This window comes from Strix uralensis, chromosome 5 (assembly GCF_047716275.1).
Source record: "Strix uralensis isolate ZFMK-TIS-50842 chromosome 5, bStrUra1, whole genome shotgun sequence".
In the NCBI taxonomy this organism is placed as follows: Eukaryota; Metazoa; Chordata; class Aves; order Strigiformes; family Strigidae; genus Strix; species Strix uralensis.
Window position 1 is genome coordinate 19,015,283 of NC_133976.1, and position 12,436 is coordinate 19,027,718.

The 12,436-nt window shown below is 35.1% G+C and overlaps 1 protein-coding gene across 5 annotated transcripts in view; it reads left to right on the forward strand.

Annotated features, from left to right (window-relative positions):
* Positions 1–12,436, forward strand: part of TAFA5 (TAFA chemokine like family member 5) — a 458,203-nt gene that overhangs the window by 106,446 nt on the left and 339,321 nt on the right. For 4 of the 5 annotated variants that reach the window (XR_012629139.1, XR_012629140.1, XR_012629141.1 and 1 more), the window contains exon 2: positions 12,116–12,202. The exons of the other annotated variant lie outside the window; for it this stretch is intronic. Coding sequence is in view for 1 of the 4 variants with exons in the window: in XM_074870054.1 (XP_074726155.1) it covers positions 12,116–12,202 (87 nt within the window). In the remaining 3 variants the exon portion in view is untranslated. The remainder of the gene's footprint in view (positions 1–12,115; positions 12,203–12,436) is intronic. 5 annotated transcript variants of the gene reach the window in all.

The following is a 12,436-nucleotide window of genomic DNA, read 5'->3' on the forward strand; positions in this document are numbered from 1 at the left end:
TTTATGTTTTCTACAAAGATACATCAACAGCAAAGCATATGATGCTCAATTACAACTTGGAAATATAGTGAAAAGAAATAGGGATCCCCAAAATCCATTGTGCTTGCCCCAAAATAAACAAACAGATAAATCATAGCATTTCTAGAATTGTAGTAATTTGGCATATAAACTTGCTTGGCCAACTTGTCACCCTTAAGCCTCCTGTTCTATAGTGTAATGAAAACTTAAACCACCACATTATAAATTAAACCATCTATTTTTTACCTTTTTTTTTTTTTTTTCATAAACATGAGAAGAAAATGTCAGTGCCTGAGAATTTTTATATATATGCATATGCATTTTTCAGCTTCTGTGCATCAGCCTGATTCTATGATAATTTTATTTTAAGTTGGAGAAAATTTCCAGAGGCTTAGATGCTCTGTTCCCTTCATATTGTTTTAGTAATAAAAGAGGATGGATATTTTACTAGCAGAGTATGTTCTTTCCATATAGGAATATTAAGTGATGGAATTTGTGTTGTTGGTTATCTGCTATTTATTGCAGTCTGTGGTGGGAGACTGTCAGTCTGGATTTTCTGAAACAATTAAAGTCCAGCAGAATACTTAGTATTTGTTGCTATAAGAAAGCTAAAGGCAGCCATAGAGTGGTCACTGTAAATATAGGTATGTGCTAACTTTCAGTCATTTGACTTGACAGAAAAAGTGGAGCAGTGATGGAAGCCTACCTATCTTCACAGTGAATATTACACATTACATTTTTCTGCAAATTTGTTCCCAAAATAAAGAAAACATTCCATGGTTTTGCTTTGCCTTACATGCCTCAAGTGAATTTGAAAGCTTTTGCAAATTAACCTCCACAGAATTTATTCACCATAGTTCAGATCTAAATTTCTCCTGCTTTCTCTCTGCATCTGTTCCTTTTCTTCTCCACAGTTTTCAACATATAGTTAAAATTATCACCACAAGGTGGAGTTCTGAACTTTCCAGCATGAACAATCTCCTCACGGTATCAACAGGGAGTAAATATAATTTCTTCCTATCTATTATACATCAATTACATCCGAAATTTTCAGGAGTGTTTATAGGTATAAACATTCAACAGAAGAAGGCAATTAACTTTGGCACTATTTCTATGGTCAAGACAGAGTCTTAACGCAGAGTTAGTGCTGGTTTTAAACCTGGACTTTCTAATCTATTGTCATGTACGTGCATAGTTGACCCAAAGGAAAAAAAAATAAAATGAAGAAAAAAAAAAGATAGTAGATTTACAGTCTGAGAGTATTTTTTCCATTTTCTTCTGTTCACTAAGAGCCACAGTCCTGCAGCACATCAAAGATGTTGCTGCAGGTGATCTTATTAGTGCTTACAGAGGAGTACTTTTCTGTCACATAGACACTGAAAGTTTATGGAAGGAAAATCTACACTTATCACCTATATAAACAATGAATTTTTATAGTGTGGGATTTGGTATAATTAGTTGGCTGTTTAAAGGAATTCAATTATGCATGCTCAGTTGTTGAGCTGAAATGATTTCTTGCTTTGCAATTCTGACAGGATTTTCAAACACATATAGATTTAACAATTACATACTTTTAAAGAAATTTCTTTAAAAACAGTGATTTATAAAATTATCAGTGTTTCTAGTTCATTGTAAATGACTACTTTTACATATGTGTAATTCAGATCTCAGTTTGTATAGTTTAACTTGTGTCTTTTAAACATGTATCTCTAGAGTCTGAAAACGAATGCAGCACTCTTCTTGTTTCATAAGGTAATTAACTGCTGGAGTTAATTCGAGGAGTTCCAGTATGTGGTAGGTTGTGGTGCTGAAAGGACAGCTCATGGCAGCACTAAGAAGCATTGCTTCAACCATAACGTATGGACAAGGGGTATAGAAAGGATTAGAATATAATCATTATATAGAAATGATCAGTTAAAAGCTCTTAAGAGTGTATTTATCATAAATCTTATTGATTATATGCAATTATTTGTAGTGTTCTTCCTTATGGAATACACTACATACTCTGAGGTCATGCAAATCTGTCCTTTAGGAGGGCTGTGATGAATGAATTTCTTCCTTTAAATGTTTCTGCTTTAATGCTTAGGAGAGGAAGCAAACTAAGATATTGGGCATTGTTTTGTTTTGTTTTGTTTCTCCCTTTTTTTTCTTTAGTTTATTGCATTAATTTATAGCATGATGTGATATTGTCCCTCAGCTTCCCTACAAATCCCTTGTTTTGGGATGTCATGCAATATGATTTTACTGTTGTGTTACTCAGCAGTGACGAAAAGTTCAAACTATTAAGCTTTAATTGAACAAAATAAACCCAGCAGAAATTTAAAGATACAATTAACACTGTGCTCTAATTTTCCTTAACCCGTTTACTCAGTCATTAGGAATTTAATCTCTGATATTTTGAGCAAACTTTGGAAATCCTGTTGGTCTTCTCACTTTTCATATGCCGTACATATGTTCCTCAGTGGCTTTAAAATGTTGCCTTAAACATCCAGTTTTAGCAATAATCACTGTTACCTGCCTTAGTTCAGACTTTTGCCCGTGTTTTGAAAATCTCTGTTTCTTAGACATTTATGTAGGTGTCATTTTCATACTGGGCATATCACATAAATACTATATAAGGTTTTGGAGCAAGAACATGTTATCCACTCAGCTTATTGCCGGGATTCATGTGGAGTTGACTGCAGTATCATTTCTGTGGACATGGAAGCCCATGGACAAAATGTCTTTGCCATGATGACCTGGAAGCAGATACATGTGTTAGCTAGTATTGCATGCTACTGTTAGGCTGAACAACACCACTTCTGTCACCCTCTTCTGTTAGAAGCAGTTTCCTATGTCAGAAATAAGAGCAAGACCCCACGTAAAAGTGTTATTTGTTGGAACCAAGTCCTTCTGGCTGTCATTTAAAGCTTGACATTATATAGTCATGATTATTGGACAAAGTAACTTCTCCAGAAATGTGTGAGTGCATCACTAACTCCAAGGAAGCAACCCCTTCCTAATTTGCAGACAGCTATAGCCATCACTTTCTCTTTTCACTAAGATGTCGATCAAGGACAGTACTGATCCGAGTCACAATTGAACTGGAATGGTGTTTTATGGTTCTTCTCTCATTTAATATTGATCCAGTGTCAATTGCAAATATTTAATAATATAGATAAAAGGTCCTGTTTTGGTTAGTGCCATTACCTGACTGCAAGGAATGTACTGTTGTCTGTCATGTGATTTGAGACGTTGGATGTTATGAATCTAAATCGTTCATTCTCACCATATTGAATACAAGATATTTATTAAATTCCTAAACACAAGCCATTAACTTTTAGAGCAAACAAATTTTACACTAGTGATGGCAGGATCAGGAACAGGTAAATTAAGATGGTCCTGCAACTTGTGTTTTACTACTAGAACTATACTATATTTAGTCATACTTGCCATAACTAAATATATTATATTCTGTAACAATGTAGTTCTTGCATATTCTAGGCTTAAAAATGTTTATTTTTCTAGTGTAACTAGGACAGAAAGGTCTCACAATCTTCACCTCATTTCTCAAATGATCTCACGGTAGTTTTGGGAGCAGATAGGTGCCAGACTTTTTAAAATTGTCTTTATCTTTCAGAAGATTTTATTCCCGTTTAACTATTCCCAGGAGCTCCCTACCATTGTATGTCACTTGCATTTCTATGAAAATTCTTATCTGCACATACTGAACCTTTTCATGCAACCACAAAAGTCAAGATCATAAAACTAGACCTATACAGCGAAGATAACTCAAATACAAGGAATGCAAATTTAACTGAGAAAGTAGATGACCAGCCCAATAACATCATTTTGCAGTATCCTGGTTATTTCTAACTTTTTTTGGTTCTCAGATTGAACTGTGGGCTTAGCTTCTTCTTCTGAATATATTTGAATTTCTTCAGTAAATCTTTTAATTTACCAAAGTCCATCATCTTATAATTAAAATAGGGTGGACTACAATAAAGCTTCATTTAAATATATGCTATGTGCAGGTTTAGTAGAACTTCTTTGGTTTCACTTACTGTCATGGTGTAGCTTTTATTGCAACTGGAGTAACATGAAGAAGGATCATGTTACAGCATTATGTCTTTATCCTACTTCTTGGCTTCAATTTGAATTATTTGCTGGTCCACACATACTGTGGTGCAGATGGAAAACTGGATCATAATAGTTTAGTCTGTATGCTTAGCACTTGAATATGAGATACATAGTTCTATGTCTTCTGGGTTCCAGTTGGGTTCCAATCTTGTGACTGAATTACTCACTGATTTCCTTAGGGTGTATCTGACAAGACATAGTAGCAGCACCTTCATGGAAACAGCTGGATAGATGTTATTTTCCTGAAATTACCAGCAGTTATTTTGTTATGGTACTTCTTCATGTGCACTGAACTATGTCATTATGCATATATTACTGCACACGAGTATGAGCATCATTATGACTCTTTAACCTCTGCCAGTGCAATTATTTTTTTAATTCACTGAAAGTAATACTAGATGTGATGTGAGGTATCCTTCCTTTCAAGAAAGACTTAACAACTTGAATTGCATAAAGTTTTGCTATCAACTTTGTTTTCTTCCATTTTGGTTAAGTTTTGCCTAAATTATTATGACTGGACAAGAGACAATGGGCTTATATTGAAATACAAGAAATTCCATTTAAACATAAGAAAAAAAAATTTTTTTTAACTGTAAAGATGATTGAACATTGGAACAGGTTGTTCATCAAGGGTGTGGTTATCCACATCCTGACAGAGAAATAGTCCTGAGTGACCTGCTCTGAGCAGTGAGATTTGACTAGATTATCTCCAGAGGTTCCTTCTAACCTCAACTATTGTGTGATTCTATGATTCTGTGAAATTAGAGGAAATAATTTGTGTTTCCTAGTGAAATGAGGCTACATGAGACAGTCTCATGTTTTTACTTTGAGCTTCTGTGTAAGAGGTACCAGTGATTCCCCTGATTTTTCTCATTCATTGGGCCCTTGTTTTCTGAAAGTCAGAAAGACTGTGTGTTTTCCCAGAGTCAACCACAGACACAGAACAAACCAAACCAATACAAAACAAAACCAATAAAAAAACACCCCACAGCTAGATTTCTGACTGTCTTTTAGAATTCATTTGCCAGATTGGAGATTATTAATGCAGGCAATGAAAGTGAGACCTTTCACAAGAGAGAATGAATTCGCTTTGCTTGTGCCATTCTCCAAGATCTTACCTCTACATGTGGTTGACAGTCTGTTAGCTCCTGGTAAAAGTAGCAGAATGCTGCTCATGACCAAATGTCAAGTAATGTTTTATGGGTTTTTTTTGTTTACTGAGTCATCATAATTCCCTTTGCTGGTTCTGTTCATGGTGGTTGTCCATTTTAAGTGAAGCTATCCATTTTAACTGATACAATTCTAAGGCTCCTTTCATTGATATGATCTTGCTATGAGGAACAACAAGTGCTATTGTCTAAATCATCACAACCAGCTGGCATTTCTACAGCTTGCCTAACTCCATATGTTCATATTTAACAGCTTAACTTTCAGTTTCCAGTATGGGATTCCTGTGATTTTCTTCATTAGTGTTTGGCCAGGCACTCCACAAACTTCGCAGCAGAGGGCCCTTGCTATCATCTTGTAAGTGGGCTCTCTGGCACCCACTTTTAGCTTCAGTAGTCTTTCTTTCCAGATTTTCTGAAAAGCATCCTGCAGCTTCCTCTGCATTCTAGACAAAGGTTCATTTTCTCCTTGAGTGAGGACTTTCTCCATGTGTGCACTTCTGGACTTGCCAAATGGTGCTTTTAAAAAAATTAATCCTTTATACAGTAACTTCTAAACTGCACATAAATATAGCCATTCTTATAAACTGCACTCCAGTGAATATGAATTGATTGTATAAGAAACCAGACTCCTTCTTAGTGTCAGCTATGTAGGCTGCCATGTCACATAGTAAAAATACACTTGTTGATATTATTACGGCTTTTGTACAATTTCAGATGACTGAATAGTTTCTCCCAATCAGCTGTATATCTCTGGGGACAAAGTAGGATGAAGAATACAGTAGCCTGTTTTAACCAGATAACATGGTCTGATCTCATTTTTGCAAAGCAGTCCCAGGGGAACTATAACTGAAGGAGGGTGCTCCAAGTTTAAAGTCTTCCTTTATTCCTTCATTAGAAACATTTCCTCCACTCTTGTTTGACTATTTAAACACTGCATACCACCTGTAACTAGGTACTATTTAATCTATCATTCTTTTATTTGAGTGCAGTTCCAGTTATCTCCATCCAGTCCCTGTTTCAACAGTTTCAAAAGAAATGAAAGGAGATAAAGTGATGGTACAGGATACCAGTTTGTTGTCTTCCATGTGACATTTGTTTGGCTTTTATGAAATAGAATGATCTATACTCATCATATAGAATTAGAGTATGGTTTTTTGCATGTGCAAATGTAAGGAGGTAGCTTACAGGAATAGGAGAAACCTTGCCCTGGACTTGGGAGAATCAGAGAAAATGAAAAGCTGTTCCTGCAGCCTAACTGAGCACCTAAGGTCTTTAATAGCAAGAGTCTCTGTTTCTCTAATCTGATAATTTTGCTAATGTACAGTCTATCTTCATAATTTTTCTATTACTCAATGGTAATAAAAATTATAATAAAAATTACCCAGAAGTGCCCAGTCATTGCAGTTTTCTGGTCCTGTAGTGAAGGTATGATAGGAACTTAAATCACATTTTATCTAAATTTGGATCTTTATGTAGTCTGATAGGGAACAGATATCTGACCCCTCAGAATAGGATGTTCCTTAACATGCTAAAGTTGCTAAAGGTAGACATCTCAGGAATTTCCAGTCCAACCACTTTAAAAGCATATAGAAAGAACAGAGGGAGGGATGAAAGGATGAGGGAAGAAACAGAGAAAGAAAGGGAGAGATAGAGCTGATGGTGGAGGGAGAGAGAAATTTTAGAAAAGGGGAAAGAAAGGGAGAGTAAGAGAGAAAGAGAGGCAGGGAAGAGAGGGAGAGAAAAAGGAGGGAATAAGGGATTCTAAAATAGGAGTTCTTCAAGAATAAGGCATCTGAATAACTGTACTATTTGTACAGTGATTAAATATATGAGTTAGACTGAAATGGATCTGAGGAAGCAATCTAGTCTATCCTCTTATGTGAATTAAGATCACCCCTAATGGTTATGTATTTAACTTGTTCTTGAACATGGCTTGAGATGTGGATTCCCTGTCAATGATAATCTGCTCCATCATTTAACTGTTGTGATAGCTGGGCTGTTTTCAATTAGCATCTAATGTAAATCCCCTTTGCTATACTGATAGCTCTAATTAAAACCAGGTCTAATTTATCTACATCTTTCTTAAAACATGAAGGCACAAAATGAGGAAAGTGATGTTGCTGGAACTTCAGGAGTGACGTTCAGGAGACACTAGTTACCTTGTCTTTTGTTTCTGCCAATGAATTCCAAAGTTATACTTTACTTCGTTGCAAAAATATTGTATTTTTTGAATCATTATTCACTTTGTGATCTACTACACCTTCATACCCTTTTCCATTATTTATGCAGTTGTCCTCTATTTTCTCTTTTTTAATTGTTTAGCACTTGAGGAAAAATATAATGCCTGTGCTTCCCCCCTGCCAAAATGAAAGACAAGTTGCTGTGTTTCTGATTAAGAAGAATCCTGTTATCATTTGATCAGATTTCTGAATTCATTGAAATTAATCTAAATGACTGCAAACCCATATATATTTAAAAATATCATATATTTGCACGATTATAATATTAAATTTATGAGCCAAATCCTTTTCCCTGATATTCAGGGGTAAATACACTTACTGCAGTTGTCCATCCAGATTTGACCTCATTAAAACTGAAAATACTGTTATGTCTTATTACAGAAATAGTTTATTCAAAAGGAATTATGTAGGGAATACAGCTAGCTTTTTTTTTTTTTTTTTCTCAAAACCAGACTTCTCTGTATAATGTAACACTTTACGTTATCGGAAGGAAAATATTTTGGTATCAAAATCACGTTCTGGATATGATGCCTCCTGGTCGGAATGTGATGATCAGGGAATTCTCTTTCACTGCTCTCATATATCAGAACCAGTTATGGCCCATATAACTGTCATTGTTTCAGTAACCTGCAAATTTGTTGCTGTAATGAAGCTTCCCGATAAACAAAGTTATTTTTATTTATTAAGTCAGTGGTTGGATCTACAGCTGAACAGAAAGTCTTATTGTGTAAAGACCTGAGGTTATATGTAACATATTTTGAAATGCTGTATATGGACAGGAGAATATAGTCATGGTTACAGCAGTGGGCAGGAAATAACAGTTTTGAGTCTTGGCTGTGCCACAGACTTTCTGTGTGACTTTGGACAAGCTACTCTTTGTGCATTAGCTAATAATACTATCTCTATCTCCCAGGGGTGTTGTGAGAATACATTCATTAATGTTTGTAAGGCGCTTGGATGCTATAACGATGGGGCCATATAAGCACTTAGAGAAACAATCCATTTTTGCAACAATGTGCATCTCCCTGACTAAGATGGTTTTTTGCTGCAAGTTTTTCATAGATGCTTGTTATGAATAAATCTACTTTATAATGATACAGTGAGGTTAAACTGCCTTTTGGAGTGCAGTTTCACTTTAGTATTCAGAACAGGTGTAAACAGTCATAAGTTTGAAAGCTGTTCCCAAGGAAAGAGAATAGAATTTTTATAGTCAGACATTTGAATAGAAAAGAAACCTCTCCTGATTCATCTAGTTCAAAACATGGAGGATTATTTACATCTGTATCTGTCTCGCAAATAGTTTATTCTATTTTAAGCACTTCTCATTACATTGTCTAAACTACCTCCTCAGGCAAGTCATTCCATTGCCTAATTGCCTTTAAAGTTAAACAGTTTGCTCAAATGTCTACCGTATTTTTTCCTTGTGGATATAAGCTGCTCTTTCAATCTGTCCTTTCTTTCTGAAATAACCTTCACTCATACGTGTTCAGTTCAGAGACACAACACAGTTATAGCAGGTTAACAAGGTATTGCTTTAGAGCTGATGGGAGGTAAATTGGTAAGCCACTGTAATTTGATTTGATAATTTGCCTGGCTGAGTGCTGTACAGTATTAAAATCTGAATATGGGGCTCAGAGCATTAGCACCAAGGAGAAGGCAAAGAGTATCCAATATTCCCAAGGCCTTTGTGAGGACTTGTTGGTGAGAATAGGGAGAATAGGTGCTGCAAAAGACTTCATAAAGGGTTTGGTTTTGTTATGGCTTGTTTTGGTTTAATTTGTAGAATCTAGTGGCAGCAGACAGAGTATGGAAGTAAGGGATTTGGAAGAGTGTGAGCAGTCCCCAAGGACAGTGAAGAGGGCTCTGCAGTTTTTGAGGTTTGGGAAACAAGATAACTGTTGTTCATTCATGTAAAAACTTTGAGTTCAGCCAAATTTCTCAGAGAGATAGAAGTATCAAATATAAGTTTGAAAAGGTTTATGAATATAGGTGATCATTAGGAGACAGAGACCCTATAAATGTCACAATGGTGGGAACAGATACTATGTCCTCTGCTACCATATTAAATATAGAGAATCAACATGGTCTTAAAAAATATACAACTGTAGGAAATCAAAGCCTGCAGTCAATTACAACATGTAAACATTCAGGAGAATAGGCCTCATTTGTTCTGCGGTTCATAGGATTACTTGTTATTAATATGCAGTTTGCTGTGAAGTCCATCCCTCCACTATTGTTTGAATATGTACTGAATAGGAGTGCTTTTAATAAAGTTCCCATATGAGTGACAGTGGAAATGCTTCTCAAAATGATGGCTTCTCAAGATGAATATTGTTTTTAAGCTGTGGTTAGACTTTCCTCACAATGCAGGAGAAGAGAGCTTTGTATTTTATTTTTTTCCCCCCCTCTCTATGAGTACTGGGGATTGACTGGGGTTGATACTGTCCTGTCTTATACACGTATGTAACATATACAACTCTGGACAGCAGAACTGAAAATGAAATCAAGAAGTAAATTACACTGCTGCAGCATTGTACAAACTTATTATAAAAGGAGCCGTGAGCATCAGCTCCTAATCTTAACTTGGATTCTCAACCATCAGGCTGCTCCCAACCTCATGTATTGTATCCTGTTTTCTGGGTTTAGCTAAAGACTCAGTACAGCCATCTTTTCTTATAGTCAGAAAATGAAAGACTTGTATTAGGAGATTCTTAATCAGAACTCCATCTTTTGTAATATAACTTGATGCAGGATTGAATAAAAAGCATCAATAAAGTTAAGGAGAGGAAGCATCATTAACAATTGTTAATGAAACATTATTTTCTCTCTGTTGTTTTATACTGTAACAACTCTTTTCAACTTTTAGTTTATTCATATTTCTGTTTATTAGGCATTATTTAAGTCAAATCCTTCATTACTAAGAATTTCCTGTATGAATATATTTTCATGGTAGTCTACTGCAACGGCAATAAATTCTCTACCAAAATATTTGAGAAAAAATGTAACTCAAAGGATTATTTTTATCTTCTTAAAAATATGAAATATTTTACATTTTGTGTCAAACTAATCCTTTTTGATACACTGTATGCATCGCACACAAAAAATAATTGGGACGATAAAGATTAATATAGTTTGAAAAAAACAGTTTAGAAAACCCAAAAAGATGCCTGTTTGCAAAACTCAGTTCCAGCAGCCAATTAAAAAAGATGAGCATTCACAAACAGTGGAAAATTCAAATTTCTGTGACAAAATTTTTGTCCTATGTTGTGTCTGTCAAAAGGAAGATAGATACACATCTTTGACAGTCTATCTGGTAAAGAAAAAGAAAACAGTTAAACCTACTCAAACTATTACAGTTGCATTGCTATGTTCTGTGTTCTATGCCTTTTTGAGGATGTTTTTCTGTATGAGAAGAAGCAGGGTGCATAATCTGGAAAGGGTAAGGCCTTTTTGTATGGCAAAGTAAATTGCAGATATTTCTCACAGTAGGAGGTCATTGGTCATATACTGATTCTATCCACTTTGATAGGACAACATTATTGATAAATACCTTCATACCTATGGCATGTCTTTAGGACTGATGCGAGTTGCACGTTTACATCAACAGAATTACTTCTCCCTTGCTGATCCCTCAGGCAATACTTAACATACAATTAAACATTATCTTGCTCATACTATCTGATATTTCAGTTTACTAAAGTACACACCTGCTTCTCATGTCTCCTCTATATTATTCTGAAGTGATTATGAAAAAAGCGCCAACTTTTAAATGTAATGGTACATAGCAGAAGAAAAAAAAATTATGTGTAGGCAAAGAGAAGCAAACAATACAAAATGTGGGTGGCATTCAAAATAAATCTAAAATATCCTATCTAACCATAGCAATCATTCTAGTTAGTATACTTTCTTTTGCTAGTCCCTTGTTTCTAGAAGTAATTGTCATGTGTTTTGGGAGTTTGATTTGTTCTGGTTTTACAGAATTCCATTAGTTTTCTGTGGAAAAAAAAAAAAAAAAAGGATTTTTTTCTGGCATTGTTTCTTCATAAAGGAAAAAAAAAAAAAAAACAAAAACCCCACAAAGCAAGCTGTTTGTGGATCCAACATTTGGTGGCATTAGATTTTAAGTTTTTATTTAACACGGTTTTACTATGAAGGCTATAACTAGATAAGTGCTATGTCCCTTACTATATCTCCTTTATAGGGAAGATAGGAATACTTAACCTCTTTCAAAGAGAGAAGGAGAGAGGGAGAGAGAGAGAGAGACTATTTTAACAAGTTTCAGTTGTGTCAGATGCAGTTGGATATGTTTGGTTAAATTATATCTAAAATGTTGCAAAAAACTCTTCTAAAATCAGTGAAGGTCAATTTTATGAATACTGTTCTCAGCATCTTAAAGTAGCTGTTACATACAGTTGGATGATTGTAAGGGGAAACGCCCAAGTCTTCAATTCTAAATCTTCAGGTTTGTGGGCTGTTAGACCCCCTAATGTTGTAGTTTATTCTGTGTTCATTTCCTTTTGCATTTTCAGAAGTGATTTCAATTGAATCATTTATGGTTCTTCCATTCAGATTATAACAGCTATTTTGGAGCGGATAACCCTCAATGGCTGTATATGAGACATTGCCCGGGGTGCTTCCAAGATGCTTTTGAGATGGGTAAGGAAATTACTGAGTGTTGACACATTCTCAAAGCACTATGGCATGGATTGAGAGCGTATAGTTTATAAACTGTGTTACTGACCTATTATTCTGTGTATTATTGCCAGAATAGACTATACTAGTTTCCTCTGAAATGTTAAACAAAATGAAATAAACATTTTTGGTAAAAAAAAAAAGGTAACAACTATTTTAAAAAAGTAAATACAATATCTAATCTGTATGTGGTAATTC